Genomic DNA, 25,884 nt, shown 5'->3' with positions numbered 1-25,884 from the left:
GTTTGGTGGGGCAAGGTGGTTCGCCCATGAAAACACATAGAGGGGGCCTTTCTCGAGACATCTTCGTACACACCACTTCTCACAAGCTCTATTCTACAGGTATGTTTGATGCGTGAGAGAGGGTTTGATGGGGCGTTGGCTAATTGACGAACAGACTACTAAGAAACCTACAAACCTGTACGTTGTACCTGAGCTGGTGATGGGAGAAGGAGCTGGCGATGCGAGCTTCACGGCAGCGAGCGAGCACTCACCCAGCCATCGCACCACCTCCCTCCCTACCCATCCACTCCCCCAACATCCTCCCGCTCCTCACTAACACACCCACCAGACTCCCAACCAACCCCACACACAACCCCCCAAACCACAACCATGTCCGCCCCCAACGCCGGCCGTCAGTCCCCCGAGCCCGAGCGCCAATCCGGAGCGCAAGCCGGCCAGACCTCCGACAACGTCAACAGCCAAGGCGCAGGACCCAAGGAGGGCGCTGAGAAGGCGAGCGACAACACCAAGGACAGCCTGAGCAGCAACCCCCAGCACACTCTTGAGAAGCATGCTGAGGAGACTACGAGCAAGAAGGTTTAGATGAGGATGGGGATGATGATGATGGTATGAGAGGATGAATGGATGGATGACTGATGGGGATGAACGGATGTAAGACCTATGAAATACTGAGGCAGTCTGGGGATGGAATGAAATGAGATGAATACATGAATGATTATTGTCATGACATGAAGTGTTTGGATGTATCTGTGACCATGTCTCCACTCTGATGCGTGAGTGATGTCTGTCAAATGGACTCTTCGTAGCAAAGATGTAGATTCGCTGCATTTCTCAAAGCCCGCTTGCTTCTCAAACGCGCTGTTTCTTGTGTTCATTTCCGAATAGGTTGCAGAACCTCGGAGTCGACATCTCCATCATTTTGTTCATACAACGTATTCATCTTTGGAGTTGCTGACTTCACGTACTCTTCTAAAGAACTCTTGTGATGATTATCGTGAGTGAAGCCTCCACGTTCCGCAGCCATTCGTCGCCAAATGCCCCGCCATACTAGCCTCACCAACCGCCGTTCTCGTGATGCGACCCCGCCGACGAATCACGACATCCTACATTCCACGCTTCAAGCCGTCTCGCCGATACCATCACGCTTCTGCATCACCTTCCGCCGCAATACCCAAGATCTGATATCATAAATTCCAACATTTCGCCATCAGCACACAAACTCGGGCGCTTGGGTAAGCTTCACCGCACAACCATTCCGCCTCTACAGTTTAAACTAACAACCCTCAGTCTAGGGGTATGATTTGTAAGACAACACCAACAAACATCAAGATGTTTGGGATGTGAGACTAACATCATCAAAGTCGCTTCGCATTATCAAATGTGCGTACTTGTGAAAGGTCGTGGGTTCAATTCCCACAGCGTCCAGTACCTTCTTTTTTGCACTTTTTTTGAGGCTCAAGGGATAGGGTGTGGAGAGGAAGAGAAGCAAGAAGAGAAATAGTAAGTAGGAAGGTGCACAATGAGAGATGTCGCTGTTCACGCTTCGACTTCTTGGTTCATTTTTGCTGTTCCGCAACGACTTTAGCAACGTTGCCTTTAGAAAAGCAAGTACTCTTGCACATCGCACTAGCCAGACTTTTTCTAATTCGCGCTCACATACATTCTAATATCGTGATAGCTCTCTCACATACAAGGAGACGCCAGCCTCAAAATAGGTAATCTTCTTTCAACCCCAGGCACCGAAGAAAACATTCCACCCGCGAGAAACCCACTCTTCGGAAGTAACACCCATGGAATCCCAACTGGATACACCCCAAGATCCCGACGGCGACGGCGAGCGGTCGCGCAATGTGTTGTTACACGGCGAGGCATGGTTTGGCATGCTAACAGATGGAGAATCCAAACGCAGTGTCTCTACAAGGTGGGGAAAACGACTTTGCAACCAAGAATCAAGTTCCGTATAGAGAGATTGGCCGAGAGAGTTCTGCAACTCGCGTACCACCAGGTTTACCCACAGAAAGATACCTTCAGCGCGTTTCGCAATGACCGTGCCAATTTGTTCCATGAGATGAGTTGACTTCTGGCGAACAAGGAACAATAGACCATCATTGCGGCTGGAATGATCGAGCAAGCTGTCGGTCATCGAAGTGTTCGCTGGCGGCGAGAGTACTTGTATGTCCTCAGGAAGACTGTGCTTAAGGCCTCGTGGAAGTCAGCCGAATGTCTTAGTATTCGTCAATGATCATACCTCCGTGTTCACGATAGCCACTCCTCGCAAACTCCCGATCGAGTTTCTCCTTCGACTGCTCAACACCGTTGATCAAGACAATACTTTCCTTTCCCTGGCGACGCCTCTCTTCTACCACACGATTGATGAGATGCCATTCGTCTCTTGTGCGGTTCTTCCGTATTCCCCATGTCTTCAGTTGGCGCTCGTATTGCGATTCGCTCGAGGCGCATTAGCTTAGTTTTGTATAGTGCAGTGCGTAATACTTCAGCTACTAACCTTGCATAGAGGCCATATATTTTCATGATCTCAGCGACCTTGCTCAGGGTTTTGCCTTGGTCTACGAACAACATCTTGATCCTGCATCGGTGTTGCTCCCACGTACTGGGAGACATCCGGGGCGCATAGGATTTGGCGTCTCTAGGCATTGTAAGAAGACGACCAGGACAGGATTGGAATGAACAGCTCAAAAGGATTTGACCGAAACACTGAAGGGAGAAGGCTACATCTGGGAGGCTATATACATTTCAGCGTTCCTTCGCACCAACCAATCAAACAAAACCTTGAATGCATCACGACGCAGACGATACCGCTTCGAGAGCCTGCATATCATCCACCAATCAGCAAAACCTGGAATTCGCAGTGGACTCGCGAGATTATGCAGGGGTCAGCAGCACACCCATCGCCGGTGAAGACTCGACGAGGCGGTGCAAGCAACCCGCGGCACAACCACCAATCGGACAAAACCTGGAGTTAAAAGCCCCATCAACTGGGCGATTGACAGGCGCATTGTAAAGTGGTGTCAGTGTGCAGAGCCAGATTCGGAGTTGGCTTTGCATGCGCGATCGTTCCAAGTTGTTAGAAAGCGTTCACGTGGGGTAACGACGTAGCAGCCGAGACGAGCAGCCGCCTGGCAAGGCTGCCCGCCTCATGCATGATCACGTGGGCTTATGGAAAGCGTTCTCATCCGGACAGATTCATTACACCGTCACCTGACTTTATTTTGCATGTACGCCAAAAGATACAAGTATAGACGGTCACGTGTAGTCCCATCGTAAGGAAGGACGAACCCACAATGTGTGGCTATCCTACTAGGGTAGGGATGTCAACATTAGCTAGCGCGACGCGGGGCCTAGGTAGTCTGCAGGGGCCAAGCCTCCATGAACTCTTCCGACCGCATGATTGGGAGTTACATGCTCGCTCAAGCCAATAGATAGAGATATCCTCACCGATTGTCACCTTCGCGCACCAGCGGCTGTGCCAGAGCGGATGCATATGCACAATCATATGGCGCTACAGTTCACAACCCTCGAGCCTCTTGACTGGTTCTTTCCCGCTTCGTCCCTCCTTCGTAGTACTTGTCACAACACTGCTCTCTCACTACTGGTTCGCTAAACGATCCTCCTCCGACCGCCTGCCACGATTCCCCCACCCCACGCGAACGGTACCCATCAACGCTCTTTCGAGCCCGCCAACCCTTCGCATGGTGGCCAATGACAGGTGGTTACTCGTGCGAAACTCGTGTAGAGTTACCCAAGAAATAAGCGTAGCTCTTTGCGGAATGATCGTAAGCTGATACTAGCAGCCTCCACCTCCACCACCTGGGTAGGCTGTACACGCCGACGCACCAGAAATCAATATATGGTGCCTAGGTAGAGACGTAAAACATGGAACTTTCATCTCGAGATCTCCTCGATCACACTTGATCAGTATCTCTTCAAAATACCAAGATCCATACACAATTACTTCCATTCTTTGTAACACACGACTAGAAGTACTCGCCGGTGTCTATTGTGCAGAGCAAACGGAGACCGACATGTCTGCCATATCCAACGAATCTATCATCGCTATCGTCAGTCTGGTCGCAACATGTCCGCCTTCCGTAGTTCTCATCTGGCACCTGCTTCGGCGTAAGAATCGTGTTCAAAGAAACTTCAACGGTTCGTTGATATGTGTCAAAAACCACAACACATCGCTGACATCTGACTAGATGATGAGCTCTTCCTTTCAGCCATCGATCGTAAGATCATAAAGCACGTCGACGATAGTTTACTCAAACCTACCCCTACCTACCTCTCTCGAGGACAACAACCAATCACCTCGCCGACTCAAGAACGATCACACATATCTCTTCCACAACCTAAAGGCAAAGCCGATTTCTCTTTCGCAACGTGCTAGAGACCATCAAAAGCCTGGCGAACAGTAGGGAGAGCATCTTGAAGAATAAAGCGCAGTCGGAGGGGTCTTAGCTAAGAAAAAGATATTGTTGACGATGAGAGATAGGAAGAGTGACTTATGATAGAGAAACATAATGACGATGCCATCAGGCTACCCACAACATGTTCTTCTCTCCATGAGCCTTTTGATCCAGAGTATGATGCTTGTAGACCATGATCAGGCGAATTTTGCGATGATGACTGGTCAATCCTCAGATGGGAAGTGCTGAGGACCATGCGATTCCGTCACACGCGTGCGCCGGACGCAATGACCCATTGCGTTGCGCATGTCAATCCATGATCGAACTGCACGTAATCAGCGTTAAGCAAAGTGCATGAGACTATTGACGATGGAAAGCCGTCCAGGGTTGTCGCGATGGGATCGTAGAGTTGAGAGGATAGGTGTCGCGGTCGTGGCGTGCCCGTCGACAAGCAACTGGCGCCGGGCGGGCCGCTTCGGTGCTCATTGCCCCACTTAGCGACCAGCTCGATCTCTCATTCATACTGCTGCTCGATCAACCTTCGAGTGCCCGTTCGACTGATATAATTTCCCGCTACCAACGCCATAACTGGAGTGTTGAGTCCCACCATTATAGCCTTACGATATGCGCGAAGCGAAGTGCTCGCGCGCCTGAACGGCTGCATGTGGTCTGTCACACGCTGGACGCTACCCCACCGTCAGTGGCGTGCGCTAATCCTGCCACAACATTCTTTTCCACGATCGCGAGATTTATCCAAAAGCGAGTCACACTGGTCATTGGTACTTGCACACGTGGGTATTAACAAGCGGTATTGCGTCTGATAATCAACGGTGGGGTGGCGGGCGACGCTTCTTCCCGGGGCGCTGATGGGGGCGTAAGCTGCTAACGCCTCTGGCCCGCGCACGTCCACACACACCTCGTCTTGCGTAGTGATTCGAGTTGGAAGGCTGCATAAATTTCGAGACGCACTGGTATTTCGGTTTGAAGTTGCAAGCATGGTCGCATGGAATTACTAACTTTATGGGTTGGATCGAAATCAGTTGCATAGACGAACCTGCGTCGCTCACCGCGATACATCTGTCTCAGATAACAGGAATACAGATCATAATTGACGTGATGATACATGTCCAAAAACATAGGCTTCACATCTGCGCCGGCCTGCTTTGGGAAGGCAAGTCTACGTAAACGGGCCAGGCATGCAATTTTGCAGCTCATCAACGCCCTTATGGATCTATGCTGTGACGCTGTCTTCAGAGAGGATAAAGTGCGCCTTTGACTCAGGCTGCGGTCTGGTTCTAGGTTGGGCTTGGATCCACTGATATTTGCGTCGAAGAATTCGACTCTTTTGGATGCGACATGCAATGACGCAGGGCAGTGCAAACCCCCATACTCGCTTTCTCGGACACTAAATGTCCATTCTGCCGGGATGAAGGAAAGTGGACTGTACGAGAAGCAAAGCTTGGCTGGGCTCTGGTGGCGTCAACGAAGAGTAGATATTGGTCAGGTAACGACGGGTAATTTCTTGGCCACGCATAGCGCCTTGGTCTACTTGGAATGGCGTCAAAAGGTAAACGTTTGTCCTTGCATGGAAGGGAACATCTATGAAGCGGACCACTAACATAAAAACTTTAGGAATCATGGCTCGAGAGCTGACACACGCCATAGCCCGACCGGCCTACATCTATAACATGCTCTCTCACCGTCTTCCACAAGCTCTTTCACAGACTACACCAAGCAAACCCAACTGCATACAGACAGGCATTATTTCCGCGTGTCAACTGTATTGATCCAAGACCTCTTAGTACAACGTATACTCGACTCCCCACGTCCTCTCGCAAAGTTTAACGTACACCTACCTACACTCACACAATCATTCCCTATTCAACATCCAATCTGCAATCACCGCCGGTAGCTAGTCGGACCAATCAAGTACCATGACTTCCCTGTCCAATGAGACCATAGTCGGTATTCTCACCCTTGTCGCTACTGGTCCGGCTTCTGTTCTGTACATGTGGCAGTGGCTTGTGGGCCGCTCTAGGTCTCCGTCCAACGATATTGGTATGTCTGTCTTGTCTGTGAATACATGGTATTCTTTCCACTAATCGTTTTTTTAGACATCGAGCTTGCCAATCGTCTGACTGAGCTATCTATAAGCGATCTCGTCGACGATCATGTCGCCGTTCTGGTGCCTCAGCCTGATTCAGTCTTCCCACACAATGTTCATAACCCATCGATGGAGCAAGACCAAGAAGGAAGGGTTGGTGAGTGCTTGTTCCAAATCTCTCTGCTTTGGTCTAACGCATGCGTGCAGGGCCCATCGCAAAGCATGACAGGACTTCAATAGTAGTCGACTATCGCCATGCTGTTCAGCAGGCTGAATCGCATACAGCGGACAATGATAGACGGGCAGAAATGGCTGAGTAGTTTGCCTCTCTTCTGTCAGATACCCTGACGCGACGATGCATACTTATTATAGAGCGATTGGAACGTGCATCGCGGGCTTGTACTTTTACCGGGCCGGCTCAAAACCTTTTTGATCTCTGTGCTGGTGGATGGTCTCTTCACGCTTCGAGGGCCTCATGGGTGCGTTCAAGGCCTTCTTCTTTCGACGGCCTCTCTGTATATTGGACCTGTTGCAACGCTATTGAGTGACAGTTCATGTGCTAGACTAGAGTTACCTGATCTTAAATTTACATTAGATACAACCTCTTGTTGATTCACCCATTGGAACCGCTTAGGACAGTGCGATCATGTCACATGCGGCGGCGGCGGCAGTGCATGTCGCATGCCGTACATCAGTCCGTAACAAGGGTGCACATGTTAACAGCGAGTTAATTTATATAACGAAGTCGCGATTTGGAAGCCGTTCAGCGTTTTCGTGATGGTAGGGTACGCATCTCAATACTTCAGGCAAGATGGGCTGGGAGCTTATACACGCGTTAGACTGCTCAGCAAACGTCTATAACATGCCAGCCCGCCGTCTTCTGTGATTTTCTCCAGCCGGCAGGCCGTATCTCAAGCAGCTTATACAAAGGCGGCAATCTCGTGCGTCAATCCTATCTATCCACGTCTTCCGACCACAACTTCTATCTCGATCCTCACATCCTCACTCGTGTAACAGAACATGTCGTGCCTGTCCAACGGGGACATAATCGCTATTGTTACCCTCGTTACAACATGTCCCCCTTCGGTCGCACTGCTATGTTATTAGATCAAGCGATTTCGTCTTGACGATAAAGGCGGTCAAATTGGTATGTATATTTGACTGCAGCCCTGCAGTAAATATTCCCAGCTGAGCCACTCTAGATGCCGAGCTTGCCAATAGTCCAGCTCGGCCAAGCATCGGTGATCTCGTCGAGGGCCAGGTCGACCTCCTTGTACCTCGACCTTGTCTTGCTCATGTACCTGAGCGTTATTCTCTGACCTCAGTTGGGTTTCCAGAAAGAAGCATGACTTAGTGAGGATCCTGGTCAAAGTTGGTTGTGTCTGTCTAATGATCGTGAATAGAGCACAACACTACGCGGGACTATGATCCACGGCGGTCGGCTACCCTTACTCGCGACGCAACATAACACGACGGATCGATCGTGTGCAAAAAAAGTTAGATATCTGTGGTGTCTTCATTGCGGCTGCTGGCTTCCAGTCTTCGGGTCACTCATTGCGAGCCAAGGGGTGTTGGGACGCAAGAGGTATACCCGAATGGAAAAGGCGGGTGGCCATACCATGGTATCTAGGGATAAACGCACAAGGGGAATAGTCGAAAGGGACGTACGCATTCTAGTTTCGCCGAGAAGAATACATGTAAATCGAGGTTGGCTGGTAGGCAATGGCGTGCCGGACGCAGAAGTCGATGCAACTTGAGATCGCTGGATGAGGAGACATGCTTCATCACGGATCAACGACAGCAGCGAAGCAGCACATACTGTTTCTACCTCTCATATTTTCGCGACAGAGCAGAAAGAATAGAGTGCGCCTTTGACTCAGACTGCGGTCTGGTCCTAGGTTGGGCAATTGTTTTACTTGAGACTAAAGACGAGAATGCACGTCGCACCGAGCATAGCTGTACCTACGTAGCCATATTATGGGTCTTCAAGGCCAGCCAAAAAGCGAAAGATGATTTTACATATAGAAATCATGCTGAGATACTGCGATGGATTCTCGGGGTCGTGAGGGAACCTTAAGGGGTGCGGTGACGCCGTGGGCGGCTCGCTGACGTGGCAGTGGCGGCTCGCTTCGGCGCAGGGCAGTGGCTGCTCTACAACTTTGCGCGTACCTCATGGCAACCAGGCTGCATATGTTTGCAGACCATTCTTTCCCTGCTTTCAAACGTTGGAAGCGTTGATGAGGCCGTCCAGATAGGTCAGTACTTGGGTCAACATCATCTGATAAGAGATGCAGGTGGCGAGTCGACTATCCATAGTCCGGGCCCTCTGCTCAATAGCACATCGATGTGAGAGCATTGTAGGTAGATGATCACCCAGGCAGCAAGACTCAACGGCGCACAAAAGCATACCTAGTACTTCTCGCCTTATGTGCCCCAAGGAATACTATAACTTTCTGGAGATCAATGTTTGCATTCTATGTGTACTATTACCGAATGACGGATTCCATTGGTGCGCTAGACTTCTTGCTCACACTGCAGCAAACGAGGAGGAAGTGAGAGTCGCCGCTGGTATGCGTTAAGTAAGCAAGGCTGGGTAAGTTTTGACACACACTCGCGCCCTCCAGTTCCATCTCCATCTCCACTATCACCGAGGCTGATGCAACGACCAAGGCTGAGACAACGACCTACGATGATACACCGACTTAGGCTGACACAACGACCTAGGAATGCATTCCTCGGCTGCTGAGGCGGAACCTTCTGCGAGCTTATTGGCCGCGTACTTTGATCTGTGAGCTTATTGGCTGCGTAACATACCGGTCAACATGTTCGAGAGGGAACCGGTAAAGTGGCGGTTCACCTAATTTGGGAATCTCTGGGCATCTACCATCATACTCACCAACGCAAGCTCTAATCACAATGTATAATAATCCGACTCCCGTTGAGATTTTCATGGCATCTCGCACGCAGACAGACACAGCATCAGCTCCAATCTGGATTCCCATCTGCCGCTCTGAGGAAACTCCAACCCGGTGTACCTTCCTCCGCAAGTCGCCACCGCCCAATCAGACACTATGATATCCAACGAATCAATCATCGCCATCGTCACGCTTGTCGCAACGTGTCCACCATCAATCATCCTTATATGGCATCTTCTCAAAAGGAAACACTTCAACGTTCACTGCGAAGGGCAGGGTATGTCCGAAGACCATCTCAATGATCGGGGTACATTACTGACATCACAGTAGATGCCGAGCGCACTCCTCGCCCTAACATAAACCTCGAGGTCATCAAGCACGTCAAGAATATAGTTCTCCGACCTGTTACGGCATACTGTCCCAGGAGATGATGTACACCAACTTCTTTCAGCACCGAACTTCAACACGAAGGTTAGAACATCGCTCTTATTCCAAGACAATAGTCTAACGTATCTCACAGTCCGCGGCACGCATCACAAGACCTGATCGATACCCACGGAGCGCTTTAGAGAATTTCTTGACGTAATATAGTTTAATTCATACCCAAAATACCAATGCTTTCTAACAAATCAACACCGAACGTTCATGTAGTTATGACAATACACCACACCCCAACATCCTAAAAACGTTCTTCCACCTAACACTCCACCACGGCCTCTCTTCACTGTACTGACTCCTTTCTGGTATACCATCGTCACTCTCCACACTCTCCTCACCTTCCGAATCGACAACAACCAACTCCTCCCCAATACCAAACTCATCACCTCCAACACACATCCACCTCTCCTCCACCCCGACTTTCCGCCCATTCCCATGCCAAAACGGCTTCTCTTTCTTCCCACTCCCTTTGCCTTCCTCTCCAGTCCCCTTAATCCCATCAGCATCCACATCTTTAACCTCACTTCCGCTGTTTGGGCGAATCCAAGGCCCAGTCACACCGAACATATGCGCTGCTTGACGGATCCCTTCATCTCTGTAGCCGTACCACTCCCGTCCCTCTTCGATGATCGTGCACGTGGGAGGTTTCGGCTCTGTTGATGGACCACTTGCCGTACTGCCCCCTGACTCTCTAGACAGTTTTCGTTGGCGTTGTTCTAGGACGAATTCGGGAAGTGGTGTAGCGAAGATGGAGATGTCGTTACGTCTTTTGGGGGTTGAGGTCGGTGAGGTTGAGGACGACGTTGTGCTGGTGAATGGATATGTAGGCGATGAATATTCTGGGTTGCAGACTACACCCCCCCTCCCCGCTCCACACACCTCCTTACGCGGTAGCCTGTCTAACACCGTCATACTCTCCGTTGAAGATATATTCAATGGATAGTGTTGGTCGCCAAATACAAAGTCGAACATATCTTCAGATGACTCCGCATGGGGCAGGTTGGCGGAGATGGAGGTGCTGCGGCCGCGCCAGCAGTGGGATGTTGCTGTTGAGCCCATGGTTACGTTGTAGTGGGTGGTGGTGGGATATGTGGTGTGGTGGCTTTGTATACCCCAGGGGTTCTGGATTTCGGTATTGGTATGTGGAAGAAGCTTTTGGTGTGAATGTGAATGTGGATGTGGATGTGATTTGGGATGGATGGTGTGAACTCATGCATTCTTCCGCTGTCTTTTATATGAATCTGAAATCGATGGGAATTGTCGCTCACGAGATACCATGGTTCTGCGACGAAAGAGGGTGGATACAAAGTAACACCAAGACCACTCACAGCGTATACAAACACCACCCACACAAGAAGATACTTGCAGTTCCATCAAGTCAGCGTCCTTGTAATTCTCGATTCCAGCTCGTACCACAGCCCACCATACCCGCACCCAACATCACCGACCATGAACACGAAGATGCAGTCAAAAAAATAGTATTCCACTTTCACATCCTACTCTTCTTCCTATCCACCTCTTACCATGAAACATAAAACGCGACTGATATCTCGCTTTTGATTTGCCAGACCTTTTCCACGCATGGGCGCGCAATCAACCAAATGCGCGAGGAAAATATGCTAGATTAAGAAAACGCCGGTACCGACCCGACCCAAGAATATACACAACGAATGAAGTTACACGGGAATCAAACAACTCTGACAAAGGGCGAACAAGTCTTAACGACCCGATCGCTCCTTCGTTTGCTTTCTGCGGTCCTTGATAGTTTCTGCGATTACGTTAGCATTAGTCATCTTAGCATTTGATGTATGAAACTCACTCTCGTCGTAAATCATAAACTCGTGCAGCGCACTTCCGGCCGGCACCATAGGCAACACAGGTACCTTCTGGTCAGTAACAACCTCCAGTAGAGCCGGGCCATCACTCTCCAACAGCCACTTGAGGCTGTCCTCGAGCTCCTCAGGCTTAATGCAGCGCTTAGCCTGGACACCCATAGCATCACCGAGCTTAACGAAATCGGCGTTGCGCTGATGGGTATGCGCGAAGCGGTCGGTGTAGAAGAGGGTCTGCCATTGTGTGACCATGCCCTGCTCCTCGTTGTTGAGAATGATGATCTTGACGCCAATGTTGAACTCGGCGGCGGTGGAGAGTTCGGTGAGGGTCATGCTGAAGGAGGAGTCGCCGTCAATGTCGATGACGGTGCATTCTGGGCGGGCGACCTTGGCGCCGATGGCGGCGGGGAGACCGTAGCCCATGGTTCCTAGACCGCCGGATGTGATCATGGTGCGGGGGTATCGCCAGCGGTAGTGCTGGGCGCACCACATTTGATGTTGGCCGACACCGGTGGTGAGAATGGTCTCCTCCTTGCGGTGGGCTGTGAGATCGGAGAGCTTCTCCATGACGGTCTGTGGCTTGATGAGGCCGTTCTCGCCCTCCTTCTCGTAGGCCCATGGGAAACGCTCCTTCCAGGCGGCGATCTGTCCGAGCCATTCTGGTCTCTCGGAAACCTCGTTGACAAGAGGTAGAAGCTGCTTCAGGTTCGTGCCGAGATCACCCTCGACAGCCTCGGTCGCCTGCACGACCTTGTTGATGTTCTTGGGCATGATCTCGAAGTGGATGATACCACCACGACCCTCAGCCGCTGCTGCCTTTGCCGCGGGCGCGAACTTGGAGATGGCACCAGTGATACGGTCATCGAAGCGAGCACCGAGAGCGAGAATCAAATCGGCTTCCTGCATGGCCATGTTGGCGTAGGCCGAGCCGTGCATACCGAGCATGTGCAGAGACTTGGGCTCAAGCTCGTCGTATCCTCCGAGACCCTGCAGGGTGGTGGTTACAGGAATGTTGACCTTGTCCGAGAGCTCCTTCAGAAGCTGGGGTCCGTTCTCGGTCTGGAGAATACCCTGTCCAGCGTAGATAACAGGCTTCTTCGCCATGTTGATCAGGTCGGCGGAGCGGCGGATGGAGTGGTCCAGCTGCTGCTTGCTAAGCTCGCGCGCGGCGATGGTCGCAGCGCTGACGGTGGTGGGGAGGGTGCTGCTCATGGGAATAGCTCTCTGGAGAACACTGGCAGTAACATCCTTGGGCAAGTCAACGAGAACGGGTCCTGGGCGTCCGCTAGTCGCAATTTCGAAAGCCTCGTTGATTCTCCGCGGGAGTTCCGCAACGTTCTTGACGAGGACATTCCACTTTGTGCACGGCCTTGTAATGCCGACCATGTCAGCTTCCTGGAACGCATCGGAGCCAATTGCGCTGGTAACGACCTGACCGCAGAAGACAACCAGGGGTGTTCCGTCCATCAGCGCATCCTGCATGGGTGTGACGACGTTGGTGGCACCGGGTCCCGAGGTAACGAGCACAACACCGGGCTTTCCACTCGCGCGGGCGTAACCCTCTGCCATGTGGCCGGCGCCCTGTTCATGGCGTGGCAGAATGAAGTCGAAGTGTTTTGATTGGTAGATCGCATCGAAGACGGGGAGAATCGCACCACCGGGGTAGCCGACTGGGAGGTGTTAGTATTCGGTACTTGAAGTTTGGTGCACGCAGTTCATGTAAGCATGTAAGATGTGTCATACAGATGTGCTTGACGCCCTGGCGGAGCATCATCTCGTGGAAGATCTCTCCACCGGTCATGCCAACGAACGAGTGGTCCATTGCAGGTGAGCGGTACGGCTTCAGCGGCTGGACATCCTTGTGGTCCTCACGGTTGAAGGCGGGCGACGGCCTTGAGCGCGGTTGTGTTTGGGGGGCCGCCGCCTGGGTGCTTTGAGGTCGTTTCGCATCTTCCTGGGTGATTTTACTCGAGACGGCCTGCGCGGGTCTGCGGAAAGGTGAGACGGCGAGTCGCTGTGTGGAGGTGGAAAAGTTGCGGTTGCCCTTGAGAGCATTTACAGCTCGTGTGCGTGACTGCTGCATGGCGATTATGACGTCCACTCAGGACGAAGTATTAATAGCGCACAGAGGGGAGATTCAGCAAAAGCAAGAGCGACGTGGGAGAGAGAGTGGGAGGAAAGACGAAGCTGACGGACGGTTTTGAGTCAATTGGCCGTTCGCCTTTGAGTCTTCGTCGGGCCCAGGTTCGTGGCGCATATGAAAAGTTAGTGGAGTCGTTTGGCCCCGGTGGCAGGGGTCTTGATTGGGCGATCCCCGCAATTCGAAAGAGTGCTGCCGAACATCGGAGCGCTGTGACAGCCGTCTTAGTCGGTGGGAACACCATAGACACGATGCAAGTTCCCCCTGGACGAGGCCATGGCCGCGCTGCCTCTGGCGACGAGCGACGGCGAAGTGTGTTGATTGCTCCTCACGTGTGCTCTGGCATGACTAATCGAGAGAACAGCCGCCCTGACGCGCCGTACGACCAAGGGTCCACTCGACGCCGATGACATCGTTATAGACGAGTATGCGCCCAGTTATTCAGCCGGCAGATAATACGGATACAAGACACGCGCTTACACAATGATGCAGCCCTCTCGCTGAGAGTACCGCCACCCTGCCTGCGCGCGTTCGGTCGCCAGCACGGCCTCAACCTTCCCCGCAGCCGTCGTATGAGGGCCCAACACGCGGCATCGACGACATCCCCCATAAGGACTTCAGCTTCCTCCAGGACCCGCAGGCGTATCACGTCCTACCAGTCACCAATGTTCCGCCGCCGTTCCTCAATGCGCCGCATGCCCCGCCGATATCCTCGCCGATAGACACACTTCTCCTATCAGGCCACTACCGTCTCGCCGCCATCGCCGCAGCGCGCAATCTCATCTCGGCAGCCCCGGGCGATCACGACACTCTCCTACACCTCATCCACGTACGCCTAGCATGCCTCTGCCTACTCCAGGAACACGCCCTCGCGGCGCAGGAATCCAAAGTCCTGGGTGACCTCAACAGCGCCTTCTACCGCCACCCCCTCACAAACGCCCATCTCGTACCCTGGGATCTACGTCTCCTCGTCGTACGACTAGCAGCACTAGGATACGGAGAATGGCGCAAGGGCATAATGGGATACTATGAACTCGCACGCGAATGCAGGGAGAGTATCCTCAAGGCAGGCTCAGACGAGGATAAAGCAATTTGGCGCACGCGGCTACGAGACTGCGGTATCCGTGTTGCGAATGTACTGGTGGAAATGGGCGATTTCGAGGGCGCAGGGAGACATCTAGCAACACTCGCTGCGGACGGCGATCAGACTAGGGAGATCTCGCTAATGGAGACACTCGTCTGGCTGAGAGTCGGTGACATGGCATCGGCACGCCGTTGTCTCGCTCGCGCATCTTCTGCCTCAGCAGACGCCCTCGTAGACGGCACACTCAATGCGCTCATCCAGCTCGCCGACTCTGACTACGCCGCCGCTGCCGAATCTTTCCAAGCCCTCCACGAAGAGTTCCCTGAAGATGCAATGGTAGCGCAGAATCTGGCCGTGTGTTTGCTCTATACGGGTCGCATATCGGATGCTAGAGATATACTCAGTCAGCTGGTCGACGATAGTTCGCCGTTCCACTCGCTCGTGCTGAACTTGAGCACGGTGTATGAGTTGTGTACGGAGAGGAACAGAGAGCAGAAACTTGGCTTAGCGGAGAGGTTGGCAGGACGGAGGGACGGTGGTGGAGTGGGTTGGGAGCGGAGTAATGCTGAGTTCAAGCTGTAGAAGTAGGAAATTCAAGACGATGGCAGAGAAGTTGTAAATAAATCGGGGTATCTTGAATGTGTATGCATCTTCTCATCAACTAGCCGGTCGCCTCAAGGCCAGAATGTCGGACAACTTAACATTCCCTTTACCACCCCAACCTGCAGCTCCTTGAGCTACCTCTGGTCGAACGCGAACATACCAGCCCCAAGCCCGCTTATCCAGATCTTCTTGAGTCAGCACTTTTGCCCATGACCCATACAAGAGTTCTAGTGCGCCCAGCAAAAGCCCTAGATTCCGCTCCTTCTCTGCTGCAATGGTCGCAGCTGTCCTCTTCCCCTTGGGTTTCGGTGCAGGCGCTCCCTCGACCTTGACGTCAACATCTCCATCTTCTTGCTTGATTAACTCCGCAGCGGGTGTCTCAAATGCCCTCATCAGGTACGCCCTCGCGCTCTGCGCAGTGTAAATAGGCAGAGTGCTCGAGCCAACCTTTGAGGTCTGTGCCTTCTTCAAAGCTTCAAGGTCCACGCCCCAGAGCGCCGGTTCCCTCGCCTCCTCCCAATCCTCATCACCTTTCTCAGACTTCACAGTCTTCTGCGCCGCCTCATCTTCCCACTCGTAACCCCACCTCTTCATCACCCTCACCTCCCTCGTCATGATCCGTACCAGCGGCTGCCCCTCACCCCAGCCTTCTTCTTCGGCTGGCTTTCCCTTCTCTAGACCGATATTCACGGCTTTGGTCTTACTGTTCATAGATGTGACGGCTTGTGCTAGACTGAGACGACTGGATATGGGTTGGCTTGGCATCGTGAACTTGAGTAGCGTCACTGCGAAAGCGAGGACGAGTGGTGCGCGATTCGTATAGACAACAGATGAGCCAAGTATGTCTTCATCTAACTCCGGTTCTGGCAGCGCGAGCGAAGCCTCGAGATCCGCGCCGTTCAAAGGTTGGCCATAGGTTGCTCTAGCTTTCTTTGACGCAAGCGCAGGTGTAGCAGAGGCAGCGTCTGCGGTCCGCTTTTTAGACTGGCGTTTTGCGGCATTGAGGACAGAACGCGCGACTTTCTCGTCGGCGAAGATGGTTTTGAGGGTTTCGTGTGAGGACTTGGATATATCGGATGGACTGCATGGTTGTCAGTAGGGAAGTGACGCGGTGGTACGCTGTCACGTGCTTACGTGATGAGGTTTGCTGCTTGGAGGTCTTTAATTTTGGATAGAGCTTGGGCGAGAGGCACCTTGGCGTCTTGCGACAGGAACCGCAGGAGTGATTGAACGTCTTGTGCCGAGGTCATGGTGATTTGTCTGGTTTCCGTGGTACTGTGCCCGTGGCATGACGTTGTTGGAGATTCCCGGGGCCGTGGGGAAGCCCTGGGCGTAACGCTAGTCTGGACCCTCACGCGCAAGCTTAACTTTCTGGTTGGCACTGCGCGAAACCTCACCACCACCTCATGCCGCAATCACCTCATGAAACCTTCCAACACGGCGATTGACTGATCACACGCCACCATGGCTTTCAAATTCTCACTAGGCGCCGCGAAAGCCAACAAGGCGCAATTGAACGCCAAAGCGAAGGAGGAAGAGGAAGCGAAGGCGCGCGAGGAGAAGAATGCGCTCGACAAGGTCATGGCCGATTTCGAGGCGGAGCATGGAGCGGAAAAGAGTATACTGGGCGAGGCTGAGCAGCAGGAAGAGGAGGATGTCTTTGTTCCGACGGGAAGCAAGAGACATTTCACAGGCAGGCAGCGGACGATGAAGAGCGGACCCGGCACCCTCGAAACGGAGCCTCTCGATGGCTATAACAGACCAGGCGCACCGCCAGGACGTCTCGCACCACAGATACAGTCACGATTCGGAGGAGCAGTACCTACAGGCCCAGCCGCACTCGATGGCCCCAAGCAGACGGAGAACTTCTACACTACCGTCGTAGCGAAAGCTTCGAACCTCCCGCCCGAAATAGACTCACGACGCGTCGAAGAGCTGTTTGCCGATTTCCCCTCACTCAAGATCGCGCGGGTCGACAGAATACCACAAGGTTCGAGGGTGGAGGGCCGGCCTTCAGCGACGATGAACATCACTTTTGACAAGGACGCCAGCGCGCGGGACCTCGACGCAGCGATGAACAAACTCAGCGACAAGAAGTATCTGGGCAAAGGCTACTATCTACATCTGGACAGATATCTGGGTAGTCGCACAGCAGACACAACACAGCAGACAAAGGCATTTGGCGCACGGTGGCAGGCACCCGAGCTACCCAAGGGCTTTGCGCCGCCGCCAGATCTTGGTGGAGGGGGAGGTGGTAGAGGGCCGCGCGAGAACACGGAAGATCTCATCATCACTGCGAACCAGCCTCCCGATCTCGCGACACTCAGATTGGTACATCAGACTATCGAGGGTGTCATTCTTGGTGGTGTAGAGTTCGAAGCGGCTTTAATGAACGAGCCGCAAGTACAAGAAGAGGAGCGATTTGCGTGGCTATATGACCAGAAGCACCCCGTCAACCGGTACTACCGTTGGCGTCTCCACCAAATAGTCACCAACAGCACCGATTCCGAAATCTTCGCAGGGCAAGGCGCCTGGAAAGGCCCCGTCGATCCGCTCCGTCACGAGTTCGTCGACCACGTGGGCGCTTTCGAATCAGACGACGAAAGTCTGGATAGCGATGAAGAAGAGGAGAAGGAGAAGCCGATATTCAAGCCCCTACCAGTCGGTGACAACTATCCCGGCCGTGTAGACAATGGCCACGGCATCATGAACCCCAGATCACGAGCGATGCTCCTATGGATGATCAACGCAATCCCACCCGGCAGCATCGTGTACGACGACCTCGCCGCCATCTCAACCTTTGCCGTCGAACACGCCGCCCAGGGCATGGACGAAGTCACCAGCATCCTCGTCTCCAACATCATCAACCCCTTCCAACTCACCGACGCCAACATACGAAACCGTGCCGGCGACGCAGCCGTTAAAGACGACATCCGGCGCCCGGACCTCCGCCAAGTCACCCTAAACGCGCTCCGCATCGTCTCCGACGTCCTGCTCGTCACCGCAAAAGAATCAGGCGTCTCCTACAAATACCGACTAGCCATCGGAACGGAGCTGGTAGAACGTAAAGTCTTTGAACATCTTGAGCAGTTGCCTGCGAGGCTGGAAATGGGGCGTATGACTGAGAGGACGTATAGGGAGGATGTTAATGCGATTTTGGCGGTGTGGACGGGGGATCATTTGTTTGATGAGAAGACGTTGAAGGAGTTGGATGATAAGTTTAATCGGAGGGAGAGGGAGAGGGAGGAGGGGGAGGTGCAGAGACGGGCGGCGGAGAAGAGGAGGAGGAAGGGGGTGGTTGTTAGGAAATCTTCTAATTCTGAGGCGAAGGAGGAGGAGGAGCAGGGTATGGACGTTGATGATGATGCGAAGGATGGGGCGAGATCGCCTTCTCCTACTGCGAGTCAGATGGGGCAACCGGAACCTGAGCGACCTGTTGCTGAAGCGGAAGCTGAGACTATTGTCAAAGACGAAGTGGTCGTACACGACCCTATCGTTCCTGCAGATCCGCCAAAGGTCGTTGAAATTCCTGGAGAGACGGCTGTTGCGAGGGCGAGGCGGTTGAGGCCGAAGGCTGAGGATATGTTTGCTTTGGATGAGGAGGATTAGGAATCTGATTGTCCTGCATTGTGTCTAGAGCAGACGACATCCTCAACTTGGTCGAAAGGAACTAAAGTATGTATGATACCCTAGATAGACAGAAAGTGGAGACATCGGCGAGTAAAGAGCGGTGATGAGGAATTCGAGTGCCGACCGCTGTCTTTGAAAATCTCAGATAGCATCTAGGTTGGCCCCACATAATGATGGCTCATGGCATCGGGATGTATGGGCAACGCGTGTTGAGAAAGTTGAGTCGTTCGTACACGTTGACTCTGAACGTATATCTGCCAGGGCTCCCTTCAACTGGGAAGGCACGAACAGGCTGGTGCCATGCCGCTAGTCATGACCCCACGTTCGATCGACGACAGGCACGCCCCTTGATTCGATCCCCTGCCCAAACGCATGGTCGCAGCATATCTTTGACGTGATATTGACAGAAACATCCGTGAAAGATGGCGGCTCTTTGAAGTTCGCAGAAAACATCAGGTGCACGCGTGATTGGCTCGTGACTTGGGTCGTCGACTTGTGGACCCCAACATCGTGGAGCGCCCGCTACGGAAGCTCTCCGCCTAAACCAACAACACAGACCTTCAGAGTCGCTACCTCACACCGCCTCCTAGCCCATCTTCGCCTACTTACTCGCGCAGCTGCCCCTCCGGCGGCCGCTCTATCGCAGGGATATTTTCTCCCTCCCAACTCTGCCAAGACTACTGTGTTAGGGCTCTTCCGCTGCCATCTCCGCAGCTTCGCAGCCGTCCTCACCACGCCTAATCCAAAATGCCGACCTTTCTAGGCCTCGCCGTCAGCATCCATGCCGACAGCAACCCGCTCCCAGAATACTCGATACAGAAGCAATCTAAACATCACCGTATCACCTCGTACATCCCTGTCCCACCCGCAAAGATACCGCCGGGCGCTACCAAGCCTGAGCAGTCTTCTTTCGCGATATCGATCACTCTGCTCACCCCAGGTCTCCACGTGCCCTACTCGACGCCCAAGCCAACTGACGATGACCCCAACCCGAAAGCGAAGATTGTCGGGGGCCTCCCAGGTCAAACCGGAGAGCGGGGCAAGTACGGTCCCACGATAGCCCCGTACAAGCCCTTGACCACATCGCCGAACGAGACAATCGCTGCATACATATACTTTGACGGCCGGGCAAAGGAGGAAGTAGCGACACTGCTGCGACGCGGCGAAGAGACGTGGGTCAACTCACGGTGGGTCAGCGTGCCAGAGTCAGAAGGCGGGGGTCTCGCAGAGCGCGAGTTCCTCTTCCGCGAGGTCGGTCTCGAGAGATGGCTCAACGGTCTGGATCTCGAGGGCAAGGACAAGGACGTGGCCGCCAAGATTGAGCGGAGAAAGCAGCGCCTGGAAAAGAAGCGGGCAAAGCGGAGAGAGGCCATGGACAGCAGCGACGAGGACAAGAAGACCTCCGGCAACGGTGTACTGCGCTACAGCGAAAGCAAGGACGCGCCTGTCGAGACGCTTTCCGGCAACGACGAGTTCTTCACCACCGACTCCGATTCGGACGACGAGCCCCCCATGCCCGAGGCAGCCGGACAAATCAAGGTCGCCCTGTTCCGCGTCCTGGCGTCTGGAGAGATCAAGCGCGGCGAGTACTCACCCCAGTTCGACGCACACGATGACGACGAACAAAACGGCGGAGGAGAGGGCGAAGACGTCGACCACACAACGAGTTTCGCAAAGCCTAAGACGCTAGACCCCAAGTCTATCAGCACTCAGACTGTGACTGGAATAGATCCCCCGGACAAGCCCTACGCCGTCTTTACCTTTTTGTACCGCGGAGAGCGTAAGTTTACAGCAAGGGATACAAGATTTTCGCTAACCAATGGCAGGTCAACTGCGGAAGATGGGTATTCTGAACACCAAGGAGACGCCCAAGATCACCTCGCCGCAGACGAAGCGGAAATCCGGCGCACTCGACTTTGGCAGTCTGAAGCCTCTGAACGCGGCCGCTGGAACAAAGAACTTTGGGGGTTACCGAGAGACATCGCCCAAGTCCAAGAAGAAGACGGAAGACGCCATGGACAGCGACGCCGACGACGAGGACGATGTCAAGGTGGAGGATGCGGATGATGACAAGGAGGTTCTCGACAAGGGCTTGCTGTCGCCTGAGGATGCTCACAGGCAAGGCGAACTTGCAGAGGGCGTGCGCAAGATCAAGGTATGTGTATTGTTATCGCTCGAAATTCGTCTACTGACACATCACAGCTGAAGCGTCAACATTCCGCAGAACCTCTCGGCCGCCCCGCAGGACCTTCCCACTCCGACTCGACAGGATCTCCTCTTTCCGGTACACCAGCACCAGAAAACACGTCCACAGGAGAGGCATCATCCTCGGCCGCCGCGAACACCTCCGGAGAGCCCAGCACAAACTCGATCGCTTCACCCTACAAGAAGCAGCGCGCTTCATTACCCGGTTTCGACGACAACGTGCGCAAGAGCCTAGGCCAAGCCCTCATGGACGCCCACAACCAAGGCCGAGCCAACTCTGACGGGAACATCCCCACCATCGAAACCAAGATGGAAGAGGACGAGGAGTTGTGACACAAGAACATCCGTTTCCAACGCGCATTCGAATGAGGTAGTTTCTCATCGTGTAGCAAATCACACATTTTGTTTGCATTATAACGGTCAACGACGAGTTCGAATTCCATTACCACGATGTCACCCAAAACCTTAATACCACGCGGAGAACCACAGTCGGGCATTACCTTTCAGGCGCAAAAATTGGCAAACGGAATCCTGCGAAAACTTAAGGGTTTGGAGGGGGCTTTGGATAACAACTTGGCTCGGTGCCTTTTCTAGGCTCTGGTTGACTTGGTGGATTCTGTACATGATCATGTTTCGTATGTTTCTTTTTGCGGTGGGGCTTCGGCACGAATGGCAAGATGGGTCGGTGGTATGGATGTGGATGGGGTATGACGGTTTGGTGGACAAGATGCGGACTTTGGTGTCTTTCGTCTCTGACAGGTTGGAGGTTGGAGGTTGGATTGTCGACTGACATGGAATGAACTGCAATGAGACGTATGATACAATAGATGGTATTTGCTGATGTGATGGGTGTGCGGATGCAGAGCGAGGAAAAGTGATGTTTGGGTCTTGCAAATGATTGATGGATTTGTAACCGGCTGTTCAATTTCTTAATTTACCAAGCATCGCCATCTGGCTGCGTTGTCGACGCTTGTTCTTCTCTAACGACACATCCTCAGGGCCCTTTATATACTCGTATCGCACGGGCGATATTTCACGCCCTTCGGGTCTTCGTGGCCACGCGCACAGATCGAGCAAGGAACCAACATGTGGCACCATTCTGTTCTGACTGATTACCGCTCCTGCCTCCCCTGTCTCTACTCCCTTTTCTTCCATCTTCAAACCGTAGCCTTGGCCACCCAGGGCATCTGGATCTCTCTGTAGCAATACGCTCGACCAGCCTGCGTCTTGAGCGCCGAAAACGTCTTTCTGGAGGTCGTCGCCTACGTAGATTTTCTCAAACTCCTCTGCTCTGATATCTTGGCCACTGTCCATCGAAACGGCCTTTAACTTATGCTCGAGCATCTCCTCCGCCGCAGCAAAGATCCTTTGATCCGGTTTTTCGACTCCGACGTCGTAAGACAGGACCATGAAATCGATGTCATACTCTCTATCCTTGGGGCCGGAGGCTCTTATAACTGGGTAATGCCAGGGACCCATATTGACACCGAGGGACGACAATATCCTCGGGACGCGGTCATCTGAATTCGTTATGACGCCTACTATAGTTTTGTCCCAGGGCCAGAGTCCATGAGAAGCGCCCTGACGTCTCCGATGTGTTTTCATATGCTGTATCATGCGGAAGAAGGGGAGGACGTCGGGGTACAGTGTGTAGCCCTTACGTGACGAGTAGGTGTGAAGCAGCTCTGGAACGAGGTGCTTTGGGAAAGTTTGGTTTGGCAAGAGGAACGGTGTGAATGTTTCCTTGATCACTTTGGCCCACCATTTTTCTGCACCCATGCCTGTTGCTCGGCCATAGTTTGGGTGCTCTGATGATAGGCGCGCGAAAGCGGATTTGAAGGATGAGGATACTTGGGTGGCGGGTTCGGGCGTGTTTATGGCGATGCCGTGCTTGAGGGCGGCTTCGGCGTAAGTTATTGGGATGGGTTTCGTGGGTGTGAAGAGGGTGCCGAAGGCGTCGAGGCAGAGGAAGAGGTTTTTCTTCTGGGGTATGGGTGACATCGTGAGAGGGTATCCGGCGTATCGACCGGCATTACCCTACAAATCTGATAGCATCGACCCAATGTTCTTCTAATTCGCGCGGGAATATCGATGAATATGACATCGACGTGTAAGGCCACCCAAACTCGGCCATGTGGTTGCGGAAGGAGATGGTCCAAAGAGGCTAGTCCAGGGTCCGCCGACAGCCCCGAGCTACTTGCGGACACGATCACCTCCGCGAATCCTCAACTCCCCCAACGTCAACCCTCACCTGCAGTCGCTCATTCACCCAATTCCGCAGACACACGACTCACACACGCAATTGAAAAGATGGCGAACACCAACAAGTACTCGGTGCTCCTCCCCACCTACAACGAGCGCCGCAACCTGCCCATAATAACATGGCTGCTGGCCAAGACATTCGAGGAGAAGTACGTCGCAACACCCACCCCCTCATAACGCAATGCCACAACTGACCCTTGTTTAACAGCAAACTCGACTGGGAACTCATCATCATCGACGACGGCTCCCCCGACGGGACCCAAGAAATCGCCGCCCAGCTCCAAAAAGCCTACACCCCATCACGCATCCAAATCCGCGCGCGCGCCGGTAAACTCGGCCTCGGAACCGCCTACGTCCACGGCCTGCAATTCGCCACGGGCAACTTCGTCATCATCATGGACGCGGATTTCAGCCACCACCCCAAGTTCATCGCGCCCATGATCGCTTTGCAAAAGACCAAGAACTACGATATCGTGACCGGAACGCGGTATGCGGGCGACGGCGGCGTGTTCGGCTGGGATCTCAAGCGCAAGTTTGTGTCGAGGGGGGCGAATCTTTTTGCGGATACGGTGCTCAGGCCGGGCGTGAGTGATCTTACGGGCAGCTTTAGGTTGTATAAGAAGGAGGTGTTGCAGAAGGTTATTAGGCAGACGGAGAGTAAGGGGTATACGTTTCAGATGGAGATGATGGTTAGGGCCAAGGCGATGGGGTGTACGGTTGCGGAGGTGCCGATTTCGTTTGTGGATCGGTTGTATGGTGAGAGTAAGCTTGGTGGGGATGAGATTGTGGAGTATGCGAAGGGTGTGTTGGCGCTGTGGATGAAGGTTTAGATGGTCTGGGTGGGAGAGGGGTGGGGTGTTGGTGGCCGGAATGGATGGCTGGCTCTGATGATATCTCGGGCAGGTAAGGAGATGGTATATTTGATCTTTCTCCGCCTTGTCTGTTTAGTATGTTTAACTCTTAATCTTCTCACCAGAGTCTTCGCCTGTGCACTTGTTGCCGTTGCCTAGGTAGTCCCGACTGCCACTACCTATTCGTACGCCAAGCGGCGCTAGCGTCCACTGCTCCTGCCAGCCCTGGAGAGCTCACTTCGACCTTAAGAGTCCCTCAATCGCTGAATCGCTACATCGCGGTTCTAATCTGTCCCCGGAATTGCGCACCCACACAGCGGCGGAACGGTCTCACACTTAAGCTATGGACTCCACTGCCACGATGTCTACGCAGGATATCACCAAGCCCTTCCGCTTCATGGATCTCCCCACGGAGTTACGCCTCATGATCTACAAGCGCCTGCCCCGTCAAATCAAGCACACCGAGTTTCGCTACGTGGGTAGCTTGTTCGAGAACACAGTCGACTCAACAGTGATCTTGGTCACACGTCACCTCCCTGTGGCTATAATGAGGACAAGCCGCCAGGTGCATGACGAGGCGTACACAATTGTCACATCTCTCATTCAGAAGTTCGTGACAGAGTCGCAGCCCCGGGTCATAGGACATGACACGCATCTGTACGCGCTCCTTGTACTCAAATGGCTCATTCCAAACGAGCGGGAAGCATATCTGGTGAGTCAAGCTGTGCATGACCCCTACTTCAACGTAGGAAATACTCGAACTCTCTGAAACCTACGTTGACGTCAGGTCAACCACTTTGCGCGTTCTCGTCTTGATGTAGTCTGCAGACCTGTTCAATCCTTTTCTTGTGTGTAGTACAACATTCATCCAAGTCTAAATCTGACGTAATTATAGGCAGGTCAAGCTTACCGTGTAAGCGACGTCGTTCAGCGACTTGATCTTCAACCGTGGAGCAGCGAGCGATCCCGCGCCATCGCAATGTTCATGGGCCAGGCTACACTAGCGACAAAAGCGGGCACAAGGGGTTGGAACGGAATTATTGCCACTGTTCGCTTCGCAGACCTCAACGATCCCGCGCTCGGTTCCAGGCTTTACCCTCATTCTAGGTCGAACCAAGGCGTGCCTATTTTCACTTCTTCAGAAGCTTCTTTGCGATCTCCTCCTCCCGGTTCATTTGAAGGCAAGACGATGCCCCATATAGAGAGGGACTTCATGCTCGTGCATGCTCTCAACGGCGAGATCAAGGTTACGCCGGAGAACGTTCCCCAGAGGCCTGACTGCCCCAAGTTCTTCAAAACTGGAGAATGGAAGCTAGAGAATTGTATGAGTCAGGAAGTTTGGGCTGGAGAGTGGCTGCCTTCTTCGTGAGGAGTTTCCACATCTCGCTCAAGAGAA

The 25,884-nt window shown here is 53.2% G+C and overlaps 10 protein-coding genes across 10 annotated transcripts; 6 read left to right on the top strand and 4 right to left on the bottom strand.

Moving 5' to 3' along the window:
• Positions 1-369: 369 nt before the first annotated feature.
• J4E85_009827 (uncharacterized protein) lies at positions 370-582 on the top strand (the record flags this gene model as incomplete). The annotated part of the gene is made up of 1 exon (XM_051474045.1): positions 370-582. One exon carries the CDS (start codon positions 370-372, stop codon positions 580-582), a length of 213 nt encoding a protein of 70 aa, XP_051322122.1.
• A 1,643-nt stretch (positions 583-2,225) lies between these two features.
• Positions 2,226-2,580, bottom strand: J4E85_009826 (uncharacterized protein; the record flags this gene model as incomplete). Its single annotated transcript, XM_051474044.1, has 2 exons — positions 2,226-2,448; positions 2,507-2,580. The coding sequence occupies 2 exons, from the start codon at positions 2,578-2,580 to the stop codon at positions 2,226-2,228; spliced, it is 297 nt and encodes a 98-aa protein (XP_051322121.1).
• Positions 2,581-11,599: 9,019 nt separating this feature from the next.
• On the bottom strand, positions 11,600-13,796 carry ILV2_2 (Acetolactate synthase, mitochondrial; the record flags this gene model as incomplete). Its single annotated transcript, XM_051474043.1, has 3 exons — positions 11,600-11,649; positions 11,701-13,383; positions 13,457-13,796. 3 exons carry the CDS (start codon positions 13,794-13,796, stop codon positions 11,600-11,602), a joined length of 2,073 nt encoding a protein of 690 aa, XP_051322120.1.
• Positions 13,797-14,104: 308 nt separating this feature from the next.
• J4E85_009824 (uncharacterized protein) lies at positions 14,105-15,519 on the top strand (the record flags this gene model as incomplete). The annotated part of the gene is made up of 3 exons (XM_051474042.1): positions 14,105-14,165; positions 14,218-14,278; positions 14,346-15,519. The coding sequence occupies 3 exons, from the start codon at positions 14,105-14,107 to the stop codon at positions 15,517-15,519; spliced, it is 1,296 nt and encodes a 431-aa protein (XP_051322119.1).
• Positions 15,520-15,594: 75 nt separating this feature from the next.
• On the bottom strand, positions 15,595-16,790 carry J4E85_009823 (uncharacterized protein; the record flags this gene model as incomplete). The annotated part of the gene is made up of 2 exons (XM_051474041.1): positions 15,595-16,621; positions 16,675-16,790. The coding sequence occupies 2 exons, from the start codon at positions 16,788-16,790 to the stop codon at positions 15,595-15,597; spliced, it is 1,143 nt and encodes a 380-aa protein (XP_051322118.1).
• A 214-nt stretch (positions 16,791-17,004) lies between these two features.
• On the top strand, positions 17,005-19,149 carry J4E85_009822 (uncharacterized protein; the record flags this gene model as incomplete). Its single annotated transcript, XM_051474040.1, has 1 exon — positions 17,005-19,149. One exon carries the CDS (start codon positions 17,005-17,007, stop codon positions 19,147-19,149), a length of 2,145 nt encoding a protein of 714 aa, XP_051322117.1.
• Positions 19,150-19,917: 768 nt separating this feature from the next.
• On the top strand, positions 19,918-21,708 carry J4E85_009821 (uncharacterized protein; the record flags this gene model as incomplete). The annotated part of the gene is made up of 3 exons (XM_051474039.1): positions 19,918-20,950; positions 20,997-21,325; positions 21,373-21,708. The coding sequence occupies 3 exons, from the start codon at positions 19,918-19,920 to the stop codon at positions 21,706-21,708; spliced, it is 1,698 nt and encodes a 565-aa protein (XP_051322116.1).
• A 588-nt stretch (positions 21,709-22,296) lies between these two features.
• Positions 22,297-23,376, bottom strand: J4E85_009820 (uncharacterized protein; the record flags this gene model as incomplete). The annotated part of the gene is made up of 1 exon (XM_051474038.1): positions 22,297-23,376. One exon carries the CDS (start codon positions 23,374-23,376, stop codon positions 22,297-22,299), a length of 1,080 nt encoding a protein of 359 aa, XP_051322115.1.
• Positions 23,377-23,685: 309 nt separating this feature from the next.
• Positions 23,686-24,467, top strand: DPM1 (dolichol-P-mannose synthesis; the record flags this gene model as incomplete). The annotated part of the gene is made up of 2 exons (XM_051474037.1): positions 23,686-23,786; positions 23,846-24,467. 2 exons carry the CDS (start codon positions 23,686-23,688, stop codon positions 24,465-24,467), a joined length of 723 nt encoding a protein of 240 aa, XP_051322114.1.
• Positions 24,468-24,849: 382 nt separating this feature from the next.
• On the top strand, positions 24,850-25,857 carry J4E85_009818 (uncharacterized protein; the record flags this gene model as incomplete). Its single annotated transcript, XM_051474036.1, has 2 exons — positions 24,850-25,200; positions 25,384-25,857. The coding sequence occupies 2 exons, from the start codon at positions 24,850-24,852 to the stop codon at positions 25,855-25,857; spliced, it is 825 nt and encodes a 274-aa protein (XP_051322113.1).
• Positions 25,858-25,884: the final 27 nt, after the last annotated feature.

This window comes from Alternaria conjuncta (assembly GCF_024043145.1).
Source record: "Alternaria conjuncta strain BMP 0040 chromosome Unknown scaffold_19, whole genome shotgun sequence".
Taxonomy (NCBI): domain Eukaryota; kingdom Fungi; phylum Ascomycota; class Dothideomycetes; order Pleosporales; family Pleosporaceae; genus Alternaria; species Alternaria conjuncta.
This window is presented reverse-complemented; position numbering and strand designations above follow the sequence as displayed.